The sequence below is a fragment of the Halichoerus grypus genome, chromosome 6 (genome assembly GCF_964656455.1).
Source record: "Halichoerus grypus chromosome 6, mHalGry1.hap1.1, whole genome shotgun sequence".
Taxonomy (NCBI): domain Eukaryota; kingdom Metazoa; phylum Chordata; class Mammalia; order Carnivora; family Phocidae; genus Halichoerus; species Halichoerus grypus.
Window position 1 is genome coordinate 14861035 of NC_135717.1, and position 20038 is coordinate 14881072.

General features: G+C 46.8%; 1 protein-coding gene and 1 pseudogene across 1 annotated transcript in view; both read right to left on the bottom strand.

The window, feature by feature from the left end:
* Positions 1-6753: 6753 nt before the first annotated feature.
* The window catches only part of TMEM248 (transmembrane protein 248), a 33456-nt gene continuing 20171 nt past the window's right edge, over positions 6754-20038 (bottom strand). Inside the window, exons 3-7 of the mRNA XM_036115254.2 lie at positions 15497-15782; positions 13632-13782; positions 11670-11853; positions 10050-10193; positions 6754-9473 (exon numbers count right to left, since the gene is read on the bottom strand). Coding sequence (XP_035971147.1) covers positions 9453-9473; positions 10050-10193; positions 11670-11853; positions 13632-13782; positions 15497-15782 — 786 coding nt within the window. The 3' untranslated portion in view covers positions 6754-9452. The remainder of the gene's footprint in view (positions 9474-10049; positions 10194-11669; positions 11854-13631; positions 13783-15496; positions 15783-20038) is intronic.
* On the bottom strand, positions 16153-18814 carry LOC118550321 (non-histone chromosomal protein HMG-14 pseudogene; annotated as a pseudogene).

Consider the following 20038-nt stretch of genomic DNA (forward strand, 5'->3'; position numbering starts at 1 on the left):
ACAAGTTGACATCATCACCCTCCCTGGGGCTGTCCGTTGGATGGACATGTGTCACGTGTGGGGCGCCCACTCCTGCAGGCTGCCTTGAGGGAAGGGCCCTCACTTGACCCACTTTCAGCTGATCCAGAAGTACTGCAATGTATATGGACACCATTAAGGGGAGTCATGACTTTCGTTAACTGGTTTAAAAGTAACACCCACAACATGGACAAATGGGTTAAAAAACACTCCTTCAAATAAATCACTGATTGAAAATAATACTTAAGTACAAGCAAATGACAGATGATGGCGGAGTCAACTCCTTCTCCTACTACTGGGAGGGCTTCTGAGGTTCCTTTAGGAGCTCAATACAATGATGCCTTCATTAGATCTGACAAGAAGTCATCCAGAAAATAATGCCCAATTAATAAGCACAATTTGAAAGAGAGACTGACAAATTCTGAGCGATGAATCTCACCCTAAATCACTTATGTGGCTTGAGATACTAGCTAATGGACACCATGATGTCATCACACTGTCAAAGCATTTTAAACTGCTGGAGTCCGTGTTTCTATTTTTATGTGTATTAGGTACATGAGTCATGCATGTACATAATATTCTTAGCAAATTCATATCCAGTGTGTGCAGTAAAATTCACTACCACTAGAGGTGAGAGATAAAGTCCCACCGGTCTCTGGGATACTCTTGCACTGGGATCCCATGTTAGTACGCATGCCACTGTACCAGCTGGGGACTCTGCCACGGGGCGGGGGGGGGCGGGGCGCAAGTCCCAAATGCTCTCGGCTCCTGTCAGGTGTCATGTGCTTTGGGGCAGAACTTGCAGGACGAGAACTCAATACATAACCAGCAGACGGCGCCCTGCAGCCCGCTATCACTCCTCTACCCCAATCCAGAGAACCTGCTTTATCAGTAGGGACTCAGGACTCCAGGTGGTCGACCTCCTAGTCCTCCACATCTCCATCCAATCAGAGAAGTCACGAGAAATGTCATGTCACAGAGTGTCATCTGGACAAGGAGCAGATCTCTGTGGAACTGGACTGTTAACCTTTTAACATTTCCAGGGATCAAAGTAGTAAGGGTGTGACAAGGACAATAGGCAGGGCTTATGGGCTCAGCTCTGGTCCTGTCTCCACCAACTGACTACCCCTCCCCGCACCCCCCAAGAGCTGTCCCGCACAACCGCCATATTCCCTGCAGGGACAGGGTATAAGGTAAGCAGGCTGACTCCAGGTCTCCGCAATTACAGCTAACATTTATCATCTTCAGGCTCCACATATTTCAATTCACTGAATCCTCTCTGGAACGCTAGAAAATAAATACTATTGTTAATCATTATTTTTACAGATGAGGAAATGGAGGCAGAGTACAAATGAGATTTGCCCGAGGCTACCAAGAGTGAGTGGCAGTGCCAGAATTGGAACCCAGACAATCCTAATTAGGCAACAAATCCTAAACCCAGCCTCCCACCTGTTATGTTCTCCTGCCTCCTTATATAAGGGTTACTATCTGTCCCTGAGCTGGTCGCTAGAACAGCTACCAGAGGGATATGCACAATCATTTGCTCTAAATAAAGTATGCGTGGTGCAGGCTTAGTGTTGGGGCTTAAGATACACAAAGATGTACTCTGGAGGGTCCCCGTCTAAAAACCACACACACCCCCACACACGCATCTTGGTTCATCCATTGGTTGCCAATACGTTCAAATTCTGGGCAGACCACCTCAAAGCTTTTCTTTGCTTTGCCTGCCTTGCTTAGATTTTTGACATCTCATTTTTTCAGAGTCCAACCCAGGCCAAAATTTCTAACATCATTACCACTAAGAGTTGCATATCCCACATTCTCCAGGTATTGTGCAGTTCTAGCCAAATTCTTGGTTTTCCACTGTGTATTTCTGACCTGTTTCCTGTTCATACTACTTCTACCCCACGAAGCATCCAACCCCCTCCCCCACAGTCCAATATACAGCATGTTTCTGTTGCACCAGCAACTTTATGGGCTAATTTCTTTTTGTTGTTGTTTTTAAAGATTTTATTTGTGAGAGAGAGAAAGAGCACAAGCAGGGGTGGTGAGGAGGGGCAGAGGGAGAGGGAGACAAGCAGACTCCTTGCTGAGCAGGGAGCCCAACTCGGGACTCAATCCCAGGACCCGGAGATCATGACCTTGAGCCCAAGGCAACTGCTTAACCAACTGAGCCACCCAAATGCCCCTGTGGGCACATTTCTTACACCTCAGAGCTACAGGCTCGTTTTTCTATCTGGGTATAGCAAAAATGTACATACATCAATGTGGGTTAAGATCAGCTACTCCCGGGGCGCCTGGGTGGCTCAGTCGTTAAGCGTCTGCCTTCGGCTCAGGTCATGATCCCAGGGTCCTGGGATCGAGCCCCGCATCGGGCTCTCTGCTCCGCGGGAAGCCTGCTTTTCCCTCTGCCTGACACTCCCTCTGCTTGTGTTCCCTCTCGCTGTCTGTCAAATAAATAAATTTTAAAAAATCTTTAAAGATCAGTTTCTCCCTTTTCTTGCTCTCCTGGTATTCTGTGCCCGGGGGGGGGGGGGGATGTACGTGGGGGTGGGGGCGCACACAGGAGGAGGGATGGGGACAGGAAGTACACCTCTTGGTCCCCCCTCCCAATGCCCTGCCTGAGTGGAATCTTGGCTTTCATGAGTGGCCAGATGGACATCTTCGAGGCAGGAGGCAAATCATAGGACCGCCCTCCTGGACCAGCCTCTTCCTCCCGGAGGACCAGGAACAGGGCAGTACCTCTCCAGTCCTGGCATCACCTTGAAGTGTGGGCCACAGTCAGGCAAACCAGGAAGAAGCACAGATCATAGTCTGGTGGACCTGGACTGTCGGGGCCAGGGAATGACAGCAGTTCCAAGGGCCCAGGGTTGGTTGGAAGCCAAAAGCTGAGGCATCGGGGAGATTTCAGTCTGGGGCAGAATGCGTGGGGTCAATATGCCAGGGCCCTGGTTGTCAACAGGGTGACACCACCCCTAGGGGACACTTTGTTTAGGGGATGTTTCTGGTTACCGCAGTAACAGGGGGCCTCTCCCCGGATGTGGAGGCCAGCCACAGGCCAGGGCAAAGACCTGTCCCATTTCACAAGCCTTCTGCTGTCTGGTCCATCCTTCATGTGGGGATGAGACGTGCTTAGAATCCTTTGAGCCTGGAACCTAACTCTATTTTGCGCAAATATTTTTTAGACACACACTGTTCGAGGAATGCAACTAAACTGAGGGAAGAGAGTACTTTGTTTTGTTGGGAAATCGAGCAAAAATCCCACCTCCAGCAGCCCTGCTGTGGGAGTCGGGGCGTCCCATCTGAAGCTCGCCTGTCACTCTCCGAGCACAGACATCCACTCGCAGGCACAAGACCTAATCCCACTGTCGTCACTTCCAGGATGGTCGTGCCCAGACCTTTACTTAATATGCACCCGAGTTCATGACATGTTGCTTTCCTTTTATTTATATTCAGTTAGTCCTCTATTTTTAAGTTACATGTTGATAAATGGTATGATCTCTCTTTTCAGGATAGTAAAATTTGTAAAAAGAAAACGTTAGGACTGATCAGGTTGAGCTCAAGGTGCTAGAGAAAGCCATGGGGTCCCTGCTGCCCTAAGCGTGACCTTGATTCCGCTCGTCAGTTGCCCCAGCACGGGGGGCCCCTGGGCAGAGCTACAGGGCAGGAAAGCGGCCAGGCTGAGCCTGGAACGGGTGCCTGGGCGGGAGGGAAAGGAAGGGGTCCCATGCCAGGTGGCAGGCCGCTGCAGTGTTCACGTGTCGGCGCGGGGACCCCCATGCTGAGGGGGTGGATTACCCCGCCTGTACATGGATGAGGCACGTGGACCAGTCACACGGTCATGGACGTGGTGCAGGGCAGACAGCCGGATTCGGCTGAAGGACAGGGACAGAGGACGGGGAGAGTCAGGTGTCTTTGGGAAGGAAGTCATCCAGATTCAGGAGGTGCTAGAAGAGCCGGGTGGAGATGAAGGAGCAGGAGAATGATGCCTGACAGAGAACCTCAGGGCACAAAGGTTTTCACTGGACGTATCCTCCCTAGCCCCTTCTGTGTGCCTCTGTATTTTTTTTTAAGATTTTATTAATTTATTAGAGAGAGAGAGCACGAGCAAGGGAGAGGCAGAGAGAGAGGGAGAGGCAGGCTTCCCGCGGAGCAGGGAGCCCGATGTGGGACTCGATCCCAGGACCCCGAGATCATGACCTGAGCCGAAGGCAGATGCTTAACGACCGAGCTACCCAGGCGCTCCTGCCTTTGCATTCTTTTAAATTATTTTTTTCAGATTAATAGCTACTTCATCTTTAAAATGAAGGTGTGGTCAATGTGATTTCAAGATGTCAGGCTCCCAAGTTTGGGGACCCAGAGAGATTGGAGCTTTCTCAAAATGGCAAAACGGATTCTTGCTCGCTAGAATCGTGCAGTTCAGACTCTGAAATCTCTCTGCAGTAAGGGCTCTCATAAATTACCCAGGTCGGTGGTTTTGAAACTGCAGGCTGCCTTCCATTAGCTGGCTATGTAATCAATTTAGTGGTCAAGCTCAGTTTTTAAATTAAATAGAAGGAACTAAAATTTAAAAATATCGCCATGGGTCATGACACTCGTTTCCATTATGTAACTTGCTTTCGGGCATCCAGTGAGCAGCAGCCCCGGCGCCGGCAGCCCTGCGGCCCCGGAGCTGCCCCGCCAGCCTCACTCTTGCACACCTCCCCCCTCAGCACTTGGTGATAATCAGCATTTACAGAGCGCCAGGCACTGGGCGGAGCCCTTGGTATTAACTTGCTGTATCCCCACCGCACCTGTTAGTGCCGTTATCCTTATTCACAGATGAGAAAGCTGGCCACAGAGCCAGAGCTGCCTGGCATGTGGGGGCTGGAGCCGGGCCTCATCCCTGCCACGCTGGACTTCCGGTCTGAGAACCCTCTTCCCGGACTGGACGGGGGTGCAGCACTCCCCGCATGGCCTCTGGCAGGCCAGCCCTGCGGGGCCTCTCTAGCAACAGCCCAGAGGAATCCTGTCCTCGGGAGGGGACAGAAGTCCCCGCAGGCCGCCCCTCTCCACCCAGCAAGGAGCACCAGGGCCTCTTCCAAGGTGCCATCCGCGTGCGACCCCCCGAAGTCTCACGGTCATCAGCCTCTAGCCTGGCAAGACTCTGTATCTCATCACTATCTGCCATTAGATTATAAATACTTGTTTAAGAACGGTCTCGCCAACTAGAAGGAAGCGCCAAAAGGACAAGTATTGGGGCGCCTGGGTGGCTCAGTGGTTAAGCGTCTGCCTTCGGCTCAGGTCATGATCCCAGGGTCCTGGGATCGAGCCCCACATCGGGCTCCCTGCTCAGCGGGGAGCCTGCTTCTCCCTCTCCCTCTCCCGCTGCTTGTGTTCCCTCTCTCGCTGTGTCTCTATCAAATAAATAAAATCTTTAAAAAAAAAAAAAGACAAGGATTTTATCCGGGCGCTGCTGTTCCTCCAGCTCCTGGAACAGGGAGGTATTTGTAATCTGAACTATCTGTTACTGAGTGAGCAAGAGTTTGGAGGGAAGAGCCTGCATAAAACCAAAAGCACAGCTCGCCCCCCTCTGCCCCCTGCACATAGCACTGCACTGGCCAGCAGTTCTTACAATGGTTCAACCACGCTGGTTCACCCATAATCAACAACCAGTGCGGTAGGAGGAGTCTGGAGTTTTCAGAGGCGAGCAGGAAGGAAAAAAGGCGCTCTCGAGGGACAGAAAGTTTCTTTGAGCAAGTTCGCAAAGACCCTGACCAGACTCCACCCTGCTCCCCAGGTCTGTGGGTTCATTCTGCTTTTTCTGTGCTCTGTGCTTGTCTGGGCTTCTGAGCAACTTCAGGCTCCGTGTGCCCCCCGGGACATGAAATGGTTTCAAAGCACTCTCTCTAACCTGACTTGAGGACTTGGCGCATGTCAAATTTCACAGAGAGTGGACAGAAGGAAGATGTGAGCTTTCCTCGTCCAAGGACTCTCGTTCATCTGTGCTGTGACAAAGCAGCAGAACACATGAATCTCCGAGGACAGGGAGGGAGCGGGGAGTGGTACAGTGTTGTGAGTAGAGTGTTCGGCCCCTGAGAGAGAGAGGAGGCCAGAAAGGTGAAGGAGGTAGAAACAAATGGGCCTGTGGCGGTGTCCTGTCCCACAGAGTGACTAGAAGCTGACCTCTACAATCCTGGCACCTGCTGGGGAGGGAGGAGAGACCCACAGAGCCCCTGCCCATTGCAAGAGGGAAGAATTCACATCAGTGAACACGATCTGCCTTTACGAAGAACTGCAGAGGACGCAGCGTCCTGTCCTGGCAAAGGAAGCCCAGCACATGTGGGAGCTCTGTAGCACGAGAAGGCCGAGCGGGCTGGAAGTCTGCCTCTCGTAACTCGGGCCAAGTGCATGCGAAGGGCTTATGTAACAGAGAAGGGGGTCTTCAAAAGCCCATAGCTACTCAAATGCTCCCTAGTGGCCTGTATTCCTTCCTTTATCTACTTCTGGGCAGGATTAGGGCCACGCCAGTGAGGACCTTGTTGATCCAGTGCACTAAAAGAGGTTTTGTACTCTCGGGGAGACGACCCGGGTGCTTGCTGAGGCCAGCTGAGTAGGAAACGCGGCCCATCCCACATCCTGAGGACTGGGGACACTTGGAGAGAACAGCTTGCAAAACACCCTCAATTACTTATCGCAGATGTTCTTCCCTTAGAAAACACCCCTCAGATGGCAGGAAACGGGAGACACGGCAAATAAATTCAGAGGTTTTATTCTGTAAAGCACATATGCACATATTTCAAACACGGAAAATTAATCTGGGAGTGAATGCCATAACAGATCAGCTACTGACCATCATGCAAGGTAAGTGAGATGGGTCCTCTGGCCCTCGTAACCCCACAGTGCCTGCAGGAGGGTTGAAAACCAGGATGCTGAATCCCTACAGACTGCCAAAGAAATTGCAACCGAAACGCAGGCTCCTAGTGACGAGAAAAACTTACAAATAGAATCAAAACTGATTCAAGTCATACAGTGAAAGGACAAAAGGAAAAAGGAAAGAGATCAATATGATCTGAAACAACCATTTAATAGTAAGTTGCTAACCTTTGATTGGACCTCCAGTCCAAGATGCCTGAGAACGCGCCAGGGCTCCCGTGCGGGGTCACTTGGAATGGCACCTGGGCCCTGTGTGAGACGCTCTCCTAATCCTGAGGTCCCTCAGCAAGATGTGGCGGAGGACTGGGCCTTGTCTGCAAGTGCCTGGGTATGAACAGGACTCTGAGCTTCCTGAGATTCCACGGGAGTCTCTTCGGTTCCTAGACCTCTTCACCCAGGTCCACGGCCTCTCCTCTTCCCCACCTTCCTTTAGACATCTGACTCTGGGTTTCCATAAGATCTTTGAGAAATTACCTGCTAGAGTGAATGCTGGATTTTAAAGTGTGTGTCCTGGCCTCAGGACAAGTCATACTGTCCAGGCATTTTTGGCACTTCCTTCCCTCATGTCTAACAGAGTCCTTCCTCCCCTGGCTACAGAGTCCAGCCATTCCCTGTAATTAAAACAAGGGTAATTGATATTAGCAACAAGCTGGATTGAACAAACCAGTGAAACTGACTTTCTTCACCTGTCTCCTTGGTACTCTGCCAGTTCTAAATCTCTCCAACTCCACTTCACTGGGATATTATTAATTCAGTAGCAGCTTAACCTAAAATCTGGTGGTCTTATGATATTGATGTTTCTAAAGGCCAAGCCAAATGGCTCTTTCTCCATCTTGTCTCGTAAAGTCTCAAAGTCTCTAAAGAGAAAACTAAATGAACAGGTTAGCCATGCATCATGTAAGCAACTCATAAAACTGGATAGACAAGTATGATTACTGTGCTTGAAATGTACCAAAAGGGAAAAAAAAAAGGGATATTAACATATTAAGTTACTACAGTGATTACTTTAACAATCTTCAGTAAGAGCCCACAATTGTTTTCCATTCAAGAATGCCTGGGATCACATGTTCTAGGCCAATTATTTCAGACTGCAGGACCGATTCTAATTTGGAACAGACTACAGACCTGGAGTTGAGGGAAAGAAGTGCTGACGTCCAAGGTCTTAACTGCCCTTCTGCTCTACAACATTGCTTGGGAGAACACAGAAGTCAGTAATGACAGTGAGTTATTAAGGCAAAGAGCTATTATGAAAAACAGTAAGAATACAAGTAACAAGAAAGGACTAGAAAAGACAACACAATTTTTTTTTTTTTTTACAAGAAGATGGAGAAGAAGGAAAAAGGGATAAAGGGCCTAGATCATCAAAATGCCACAGGAAAGAAAAATGCTTTTGGTTTTCCTCATACATGGCAGATCAGAGCTGCTTTCCTTCCAATTCCACAGGCATCATTTCATGTCACTGATCTACCAGTTGCCATTTTCCTTTTGAAGATATGTTCACTGCACACAAATATATGCAAAAAGTAAAAGGAAGAAAGAAAATCCACTCCCTCTTCAAAGAAGACAAGAAACTCTTGCACAACTATTAGACTGAATCATCTTTCTTTTTCCATACTGCCATCTGCATTCCAGAAAACAGAACAGCTAATTTCTACTCTACTCTAGAGCCATTTACTTAATTTTCAAGCTCTTCTGAGTGAGGACGCTGCTTCAACTTTTATAATGGAGGGAAGGGACAAGAGAGGAGGAGACAACAGTGGAACATTCTGTGCCCACTCAACTCACACAAGACCAGGTTCCTCACCATCCATATGGAAAATGAAACTTAGATCTTTACCATGTAGGTGATTTTTCAATAGTTAACTTTTTACTCAAGATAAAAGCACAAGTCTGTCCTAACTAGAGTAGTATTAAAATGTGACTATTTTACTTTTCTTTTCAAAGAAAAAAACAAACAAAACAAGAAACTAAGAAAGATAGGCATGTTTCCTTGCAAGCAAAACGGAGAAAAAGGGATTATTGTTGTTACCATGATTATTAAGCCACAGACACATAAAATCCACAAAATGGACTGGTGGCTTTGGAAATGCAATATCACATCAAAGGTGCAGACTGTTTCGAACATTCTGTACATATCGGGCTGAAACAAGAACCAAAGCAAACCTCAACCCCGCCAGCAATGAAATGCCCCCGTGACCTTGGTGAAGACAGCATGGTCTGCCCCGCGGCACTGAGATCACGATCCTCTCCGGCGCTGCACAGGGTCGTCCCACCAAGTCCACAGGGGAGGCTGAGGGTTCCGGCTGCACCCAGTGCGAAGCACGTGCATCATTGGACCAATTTCTGAATAGATCTTTATAAATATATACAAATCAGTTACAGGCACTTGAAATGTCTTTGGCTGGAATAACCCAACATTGCAAGATAATATATTCACAGAGTGTCCAGGCCCAGGCTGGGTTCAGCAGGCAATGATTATGGTTCTCTCAGTCTCTCTTAGAAAACGGGCAGTTGTGGGATTAGGCATCAGCCAAAGCCACCTAGAAGAGAACAAGATGAGCAAACCCATCATAGAGCAAAGCCCAGGTAACTCAGCCCCACCAGCACCCTTACTGGGTTCCGGTCTCCAACCAAACACCAGGGAGCTACATGGCATGCATCTATTGAGCAGAGGAATTACTAAATCCCTAAGAAAAAAAATCTCACTTAGCAGGAAATGAAGAGAAATCTAAAAGTCTCCTGCAGGAAGCGGCCGATCCAGCGGAACCCCCATGCTGAGACAGAGTTAACGGATTTGAAACCATGATCAGGATTCTGAGATGATTTCTCAAGCTGATAGAAACCGAAGGAAGCAGCCCTTCAGGATCCGCTGCTCTCCCATGGGACTTTGAGAACAATTCCCACTCAGTACCTTTCACCAGCTAAGAAGTGGGTGTATGGCTGAAAATCCAACACCATGATTTAGGCTGAGAGCAGACTACTTCTGATAAAAAGACAGGACCTAATTTCTCTGGAGGAAAGGCGCCACCAGCAATAAAGGGAATAAGGACTCAGCAGGACTTTCTGTCTACAGAGATCTCCAGCAAAATACTGGGCCACACCCACCCACTGCTCACCTTCTCAGGACAAAAGTCAGGATTGCTCTGACGCAATTTGCTGGGTCTGCCTTTGATAACCGCATAGCAAAACATTGTTATCACCATCACGAAGAGGAAGTAACTGGTGTGCATGAGATGCAAATTTATTAATGAACGGTCATCCTGAATAAAGAGAATAAACCAGAAACATCTGCACTGAGTTACTGGAAGATTTTAATGCTAGGTTTCTGGAAACAGGGTTCATAACCTCCAGACTCGCCTCAACTTTAATTCTTAAACTGGAAGGAGAGTGGTTTCTCTTTTTCTCTTCTAAACTTTTAAAACTAGATCTAAGTAAAGACCGTGTTCCTGGGGCCACCCCCTCCTTCCTAAGGGAGCCCCCTGCCCTGGCTTCTTCACTCCCACACTGCCCAAGAGCACCCCGCCCCCAGGTCCCCCCTTCCCCAGAAAGCCCCAGAGACCCAGAGGCTTCAACCCCTACCCTTCTCTTCCGTCCTCTTCCTCTGACAGCCCAAGCCTCTGTTCCCAATTCCTCGTTACTCCCCCACCAAGAAGGCCTCTCCCCATGGGCAGCTAATCCTTCTTTGTCTTTCCCTCACTTTCCAAGCCCTTGATTCACTCCTCTCTGACCTCCCACATGCGGTCAGTCACCAGGCCTGCCAGGTGCTGCATCCCAGCCATGCTTCCATTCCCTTTCCTTCACACACACACACACACACACACACACACACACGCTTCCATTCCTTTTCCTACACACACACACACCCCACACCCCCCCCCGCCCCCAGCAGGCCTCGAAACATCAGCCTTGGGCTCCATCCCATAAATGCATCATCAGGTGGGCAGACCAGTCTTCCGCACACACTGCTTTACAAAAACCCTACAGCCCAAACGCAGGAAGTCTAAGTGCCTCACACACGGCCTTCTGGACCCTGGCCTCTGCCCAGCATCCAGCCTGATCTCTGTTGCTCACTCACGCAGGCCCCCAGCCCACCAACTGCTACAACTTGATACTAGAAAGAGAAAACAATCAGGCAAGAAGAAATCTACCTACCATATACTGACAGGAAGAAAAGTACGGACATTTACAAAAATCAGTGCAGTCTGTTAAAAATGGGTTCAAGTCTAAGCAGGAAGCCAAATGAGCCAATCCTCCACTGGTCCAGATTATGGGGTCTTCCTCCTTATTAAGTAAAACCTATCCAGCCCTCAATATCTAGCCAAAGACTGATCTCCTCCGACTTACTTCTACCTTTCTAGAATTCCAAACTATTTACTGCTCATACTGACACTGACCAGCTATTCCCTGAGTGGCCGTGTGAATGAGCAGACGGTACGAGCATCCCTTGTGACCCGTACGAGTCAGGCACAGGGCGGCTGCTCGACAAATGTAACCACTGGTGACCAAAGCAGAAAAGGAAGAACGGATGCAGAGTTTCCTTAACTAACAGGGTGGCACATTTTTCCCAGCCTCCACTACTCCACCCAGTCTCCCGGCCCAGCTGGAAATCTACAACGGCATGGGCTAAGCTAACGCGAGGAGGTAAAGAGGGCCTACATAACAGTTCCCAGATACCGGGAGACAGACAGACAGACAGACGCGCACACACACACACACACACCATTTTTCTCACTTACGTCCGGAACAATAACAGTAAGCTTAGGATTTAAAGCGTGGTAGACTTTTCCAATGGCCCCCTTATAACACCAGAAAGGATTGTAATCTTGAGCATATTTTGTGTTGGCGTCTCTGGCGGTTGTGAAGATCTTGTACCAGAGCGTGGCGTTGCTGTACGTGTCGGGAACACAGTGTGGCGGCTGTCTGCAGGGGAACAGAGGAAAAGACACGGGCTCAGTGGCCTGAGACTTTTACCCGGGTCTCGCCCACGGCCCGGGCACAACACTGAGCACTGAGCATAGCCATCTGTGTGGAAAAGAGAAATAAGAGACATACATTTCTTTGAGATGAAGACCATCATGTTTTTAGTTCACAGATTTATTTATTTTATTTATTTTATTTATTTATTTGACAGAGAGAGACACAGCGAGAGAGGGAACACAAGCAGGGGGAGTGGGAGAGGGAGAATCAGGCTTCCCGCCGAGCAGGGAGCCCAATGTAGGGCTCGATCCCAGGACCCTGGGATCATGATCTGAGCCGAAGGCAGACGCTTAACGACTGAGCCACCCAGGCGCCCCGTTCACAGATTTTTTTTAATTTAACAAACACCTAACGGAATAAGAAATAGGCATCCAACATTTGGAAGTCCGGTTGTTAAGATCTTTGCCTTCCCAAGTCAACTAACCCATGGTTCTCTTGCCTATGATGTACCCAAAGAGAGGCCTGCTCCTTTTAAGCCCATTTTCACAAATTATCTAAATTCTTAGTCACAACTGAAAGTTTTATACATAAACTTCTTCTTCAGATATTATAACCAACAGCAAATAATACTTATCTGCTCTTGTCCTACAAACCTCCAAATATCTAAAACAGAAATCCCAGAGTACCCTTTTCTTTTTTTTTAAAAGAGAAAGAGAGTGCGTGCACGCGCGCACAGGGTGGGGCAGAGGGAGAATCTCAAGCAGACTCGATGCCCAGCACAGAGCCCGACGTGGGGCTTAATCTCACGACCCTGAGATCATGACCTGAGCTGAAATCAAGAGTAGGACACTCAACCAACTGAGTCCCCCATGTGCCCCCCCAGGGTAATTATTCTTATTTAAGAAGAATTCATCATAGAATTCTTTTAAATAGGCTACATCTTGTGTATTTCATACATTTATAGATCATTATCTCCATTACAGAGAAAAGAGGCAAAAAAAACCAACCAAACAAACAAAAACAACCCTTAAAAAGCCAAGTGGTAACATGGATAGCTGCTCAAAAAACATGAGGCATAAGTTTCAGCAACAGAAACTGTTTTGTGGAGGGCGCCTGAGCGGCTCAGTTGTTAAGTGTCTGCCTTCGGCTCAGGTCATGATCCCAGGGTCCTGGGATCGAGCCCCGCATCAGGCTCCCTGCTCAACTGGAAGCCTGCTTCTCCCTCTTTCTCTCCCTCTGCTTGTGTTCCCTCTCTCGCTGTCTCTCTGTCAAATAAATAAATAAAATCTTAAAAATAAATAATAAATAAATAAATACAAATGGGAACAATGAGATGGCATTTAAAAAAAAAACTGTTTCGTGGAAAGAAAGATTCATTTATGCTCTCGATTTACAAAATAACTGTCTGAATAATGGAGATGAATAAAACTTCATCTTTCAGGAGGCTTCATTATAAATCATTCTGGTCATAGGATCAGCTCTTATTTATCTTCTCTGTGACAGGCTTCTATCAACAGGACAGGCGGCCTAAGAACGTACAACAAAACCAGATGCTTTTACTACCTGCTGAAGCACTCACTCACTCTCTGATACTTATATGCAAAGGTTCTACCTTTACGATTCCGAATTCAACTTAAATAATCCTTTAGACAGGTCCAGCTGTGACAATTCTACACAGTAATTTACTGCAAGCATCCTGAGAATCTGCTGAAGCACCCCACTCACACTCATGGTAAATGGAGCTTCTGACGCGCATCCACCGGGGTCAGGAAAACACTTACACGGTGACGGGGAACACACCAGGGTTGGCTGTGAGGGTCATGCAGGTGGTGAACACCACCTGCTCACAGTGACCGTGAAGGGCACAGTCGTCTGAACTCCAAGCTGTAGGCAGGGTAAAGGTAATATTGATCTCCTCGTGGGCTTCCCTGCCTATGAAAGAGAAATGGGGGGGGCGGGGGGAGGGAGAGGCGTTGGTAAATAAAGGTTAAGAACTCATATATTTATTATGCTCTGGGATATCAATGAATCCTGGACTCAACCCCACCCAGGAATCCCCTATCAGCCCACAGAAGCAAGACATCTGCCTCTGTGGGATTTGAGGAACAAGAGTTCTGAGCCGGACGCTGAGGCCTGCTCACCTGGCAGAGCCACAGTGTGGCAAATGGCAAGGGGCCACTGTTAGCTAGGGCCTGGAGATGGCAGGCATCGAGGGCCCCCAGTGCCCAGGCAGAAAGCGGGGGGCTGGGTGAGTCATTATCACCACTGTTTTAGCACCTGTGCGACACTCGTGCCATTTCCAAATTGCTTTTATATGTATCCTTTCACATAAAACATACCGCTATCCCACAAACACGACCAAAGAAGCAATACTGTTCCCCTTTCACATATGAGCAGACTGAAGATCAGGGGGTCTAACAGACTTCAGGAAGGTCAGGGAACTGGTAAGGGATAAAAAAGCTTAAACGAAAACCAAGGTGTTCTAATAACAGCAGGAGAAGGTCCACCTGCTGCCCAGAAGTCACCCTTGCCTCATTCCCGTGGGAACAGCTCTCACCCATAAAAGCCAGCAGGAGGCTGCCAGGCACTCCCAAGTTCCTCTAAGGACTGAGAGGCTCTTGGTAACAAAGAACCAAAGACTATTCTTCTAAGGTCTAGGCCTCCGTAGGAAGCCTTTCCTAATTATTCCAGCTTCTGCTACTTTCTCAGCATTCTCCTGAATCGCTTACAGTCTGTCCTGGTCAGAGGGTACTACAGGTCCAAAGGCAGTGCTCAGTGTTCTACAGATGTTATTACTTTTTTTATTTTTTATTTTATTTTTTTTTTATTTTTTTTTTTTTAAAGATTTTATTTATTTATTTGAGAGAGAGAGAATGAGAGAGAGCACATGAGAGGGGGGAGGGTCAGAGGGAGAAGCAGACTCCCTGCCGAGCAGGGAGCCCGATGCGGGACTCGATCCAGGGACTCCAGGATCATGACCTGAGCCGAAGGCAGTCGCTTAATCAACTGAGCCACCCAGGTGCCCAGATGTTATTACTTTTTTTAAAGACTTATTTATTTGAGGGAGGGGGAGAGGGCACAAGCGGGGGGGGGGGCAGAGGGAGAGGGAGAAGCAGGCTCCCCGCTGAGAGGGGGGCTGGCACTTAATATAGCATTCCCTTTGTGCCGGGAACTATTGTTAAGTGTTTGATAAACATTAATTCATGTTATCCTTCTCTCTGCCATAATCCTAAAATTCCAATTGACAAGACCAGATCTTGGGCTTTTTCTAGTTCTTCCCAGCAGCTAGCACAGTGCTGAGCTAACATGGGCATTCGAAAATCTGTAGACTAGTAACAATATCTGTAGTTTGTAAAGATGAAAAACCTGAATAAAAATTTTGCGCTCGTAAATATTAAAACCAGAGTAGGCCTCAAAGTTTCTTCTCAGTCACTTTTATTGAGAGCCTACTATTTACCCAGCACTTTAAGTGAAGATGTAGCAGAAACAGTTCCTTCTTGGCTTCACTTAGTTCAAACTCAAGAGAAGGGGAGACATGTAAAAATAAAAATAATCTGATGAGTAAAAACCATATAGTACTAATACTCTGTCTTGGAAGAGTTGCTGCCTAAGAAAATCTGAACGGCAAATGGCTACACTCACATACCTGAAAGTCCAATCTGATGCCCTAAAATGGTGGAGTACAGATGGGTGACGTTGCGAGAGTACCCTCCAAAGGGTTTCAGTGGGTCCAAGGTTAGGGTGATCGCGACGGAGATGTTCACTGGGCCCGAGTCCTCCAGGGCCTGCGGGGACTGGGTGGACACTCTGGCCTGCCCGCTGGTCACCGTGCTCTCCGGAGTTGTGCTGTCATTCGTGAGGTGCTTCAGCGTTTCGTTCTCTGACACACACAAGTCCAAATCGTTAAACCGCAGCAGAAACGTATTCCAATCCTGCGGTGATAGGGAACAGAGGGAAGGAAGTATGAGCGGTCTGGAAGTGCGGTCTGTCACTGCACTCCATGGCCATGACCGCCGGGTGGGGTCGCGGGGCCACAGAGCTCAGCACTGAAAGTAACAGCGACGATCCAGCCAGCGGGCTCCTGCATTGGCATCCTAGTGTTGGTTTTCCAAACAATCTAAAATGTGAACTCTTCATTGGCATGAGATATTAAACTAGGTGATTAAACCAACTTATTCAAGAAAATGTGTAAAAAAAAAAAAAATAGCATATTATACTTGCAGAAAATGATCTAGCTTCAGAACCAAACTTGAAAAGAAAGCTTGAATGAAAGTAATAAAACATTAAAAGCATTAATCCAAACTCACTTAGCAGTTATAATTAGTTATTATTTTTTAAGACTATTTTTAAGTAATCTCTACACCCAACGTAGGGTTCAAACTCACGATCCCAAGATCGAGTCACCCGCTCCACCGACTGAACCAGCCAGGTGCCCCATGATTAGTTTATTTGTTTGTTTGTTTGTTTTAATTGAGTTTTTATTGGTTGTTTTGAGGATCAGTACAGACATTTCAATTTGTACACAATTCTTAACGTACATACCGAAAATCTAAAAAAACCATGTGGTTGTGATTCTTTTCTAAAAGTTATTCCAGTGACCTTCCAGCTTAAGATTTGGAGGCAAATTTTCCTTAACAGTATATCAAGTACCAAGATCTTCAAACGCTGATACACTGTTACATTGTTAAGTCCCATTAATTCACAACTTAATATCATATACACTACATACTCAAATTCTCAATCTTGCACAGTACATTAACAGGGTTACTAGGAAAACTGGACTACCACGACCAAGATGTTACAGAGTGCACAAGAATTCTAACCGGGAGAGCCAAGATCTAGGAGTGGTTTTCTTTAGGAAACAATTCTACCAAAAACAACATGGGAATAGAAGTAATTTAAAATATTCAAGACATAGTAAATGCACGACTGACTCCAAATTGCCATTTAGTATGCTTGGTATTATAGGATATAAAATTACCCCATCTATGGAATGTTGAGCTGACACCCAAGACAATCAAAGCCTCCCACATTCAATATCCCACTATTTCCTGGTTGTACCAAAAAATAAACAAACCAGCAAATGATTTCACCTCTTAAAAAAAAGCATTTACACTTAAAAAATGGGATGAGGTGGGATTCCCTCCTTCTTAAAAATGTTTCTAGAGCTACTAAAAAACTTGCATTTACAAAATAGTTGATAAAAATATTCCTCTGGATTGTACAAGAAGGGCGACAGGGACCACTGATAAGACATGGTTTATGGTATTAATCAGACTTGGCTTCTTTCTCTCCTGCTTCATCGGAGGCTGGACTCTCCTTATTTTTAGTTTCTCCGTTTTCTGCAGGTAGGTCTTTCGTTTCTTGGTGAGCCACTTCAGCCTGTTTGGCCTTTGCTCCCCCTTTCCCCTTTGTTTGCACTTTTTTGTCTGAAGATTTATCCCTTCCTGCCGCCTTGTTTGGCTTTGTTTCCACTTTTGCAGGAGCAGGTTTAGCTGACAACCTCGCCGACCTCCTCTTGGGCTCCTCCTTCGCCGCCCCCTCGGCGGAGCTGACCTTCCTCTTGGGCATCGAGGCGGCGGGGCGGGCACGGGCCGGGTGCTTGCGGGCCGCGGCGCGCCGAGAGCCTTCGCGAAGCTGGGCTGCCCGCTGCCGCTCCTCCCGCCGCCCGAGCTGCTGGGACCCGCCCTGTTTGTTTTGTTTTTTTTAAAATAAGGCTGCTTTGGGGCTCCTGGCTGGCTCAGTCAGGAAAGCATGCGACTCTTTTTTTTTTTTTTTTTTTAAAGATTTTTTATTTATTTATTTGAGAGAGAGAGAATGAGAGAGAGCAAGCACATGAGAGGGGGGAGGGTCAGAGGGAGAAGCAGACTCCCTGCCGAGCAGGGAGCCCGATGCGGGACTCGATCCTGGGACTCCAGGATCATGACCTGAGCCGAAGGCAGTCGCTTAACCAACTGAGCCACCCAGGCGCCCCAAGCATGCGACTCTTGATCTCAGTTGGGGTTGTGAGTTCGAGCCCCACCTTGGGTGCAGAGATTATGTAAATAAATAAAACTAAAAAAATAAATACATAAGGCTGCCTTAAAATAATTCCTCAAAAGGTCAGTTCTATACACCTTGCTTTCTCTCTGTAGAATGCAAAACCGCAGTCAATACCAATATTCATGCGGTCCATTTTCCCCCTTGTCATGGACTTTGAAACATGACCACCTTAAAACAGGAACAATCTCAAAAAGGAGGAGAAAAGATGTCTTCAGGCATCTCTCAATATCTGTTTGATGGTTTAAATCATAAGTAATTTTAAAAATACATACAGCTGGTTATGTCATGATTAAACTGAAACCAACATAGTGAAGTACCCACCTGGTTCTATTTTAATTTAATTTTCACAGAAAAGCAAAGATGAATTCAGGCTGAAATGGCAACAACAAACTAGCCTAGGCTGTCACATGTAACTTCTTCCTCCAAGCAAGGTGAGTCTACAAAAAGTTGCCAAATGTCAAGACAAACCAGGTTACACTTCCAATTACTCTAACACTAGCCTTGACTAAAAATGCCACTTGATATCCCTGACCCTCCTTCAGGGAGGTAGAGCTGAGGCTTACTCTCTTGTCCCCTCATCAGGCTACCTCTTGAAAAAACCCTTTCCTTGCTGCATTAAAAAAAAAAAAGGAAGGAAGAAGAAAGAAAAGAAAAAAAAGCCATCTGAGCAATCCTCAAGCAGTCAAGCGGGTCTACCTTTAGAGCATCAGTCTATCAGTACATGGCATTTATTAAGACTGCAACTGGATGTATCAAATTACATTCTCCCCACACCTACAAACTCAGCAGACCAAAAACGTAAGGGCTGAAAATGAACATTCTAGTCTCATCCCTTCATATTCCAGACATGAGGGAACTGAAGCCCAGAGCAACTTTATGGACTCCCTACATTCCACAGTTGAAGGCAGAAGCAGGATTAGGTTTTTTGATTCATGGCCCCAAACGTTTCCCATATTCCTAAGGTCCTCATTTGAAAATAAAATCACTAAGTTAATCATAACCAAAGTTCTGCAGCGGCTTGGCACTGCTTTCCTGCAGACCTCGAGTCCATTCTGAACAGTCAGCCAAAGCCAAGGTCAGGCCCCATTTCGATTATTAAGGACTAATTATCTGGGCTGCCTCTTAATCACTTGTGTTGGCCAAGTGTTCAACACGGCCTTGGGCTCCGAGGGAAAGCAATGCCAGGACGCTGCAGAGGCCTGATTGTGACTAGAATATTCATTTTCAGCCCTAATGTGGGTGCAGCCTATTTGCACAGCCTTTAAGGATTCAGGCAGAGTCAGAACAGAGGGAGAACTGAGCCAGCCAGTCTGTTTCTTGGTTAGAAACTCTTTGAAAGGGTTTCATGGCAGAAAACAGCTAAAACTTGTTACCTAAACTGTGTGAGAGAGTTCACTTGTGAAGGTGGCCCCTCCGGCCAAGGTATTCGAGGATCAGAGAGCACAGAGCAAGCCATGATCCCCATTACCCCAGCAGAACCCTCCTCTCCATCACAAGGCAGGGAACAGTGTGACCTCAATCCCCGCCCCATTCCCACTCCCACCAAGGCACACACTCAAGAAGAAAAAGGGTAAGAGAAGGCACTCCAGGAATCACCTAAGGCGGGAACTCATTCATCCTAAAAGAAACCGTACCCACGAGTAAATTTACCATATCATTAATTCAGCATAATTTCTAACACGTAAAATACATTTATTAATAGGTACATTATCATTCAGCTCTATTAAATAAGAATTGTTAACTTTGTGTTGTTTTCTTTGTATATGCAAAAATACACCTTTTAAAATCTGTATTATGCATGTTCAGACTATTATTTGCCTAGATTAAGGCTTAAAGAGCAATACCCTAATAATTTATTTAAATTGACCACAGTGTAAAATCTAGAAGGCAAATTTGTAGATAACTGAAGTTCTGCTTAATAAAAAAAGACAAATATATTTGGAAATAAGATCCAGCTTTCTATTTCTTTAGCGTCCCTTCTCAGGCAACAAAAAAGCTATCAGTACAGCTAAATAGAACTCCATATGACATATGGCTTTAAAATAACAAATGTTTAGTTTTTAAAAATAGCAATGAGCCAATTTAAGACTTTAATAATAAATTTAAATTATTTATGATTTATTAACTTAATAATAGCAAATATGGT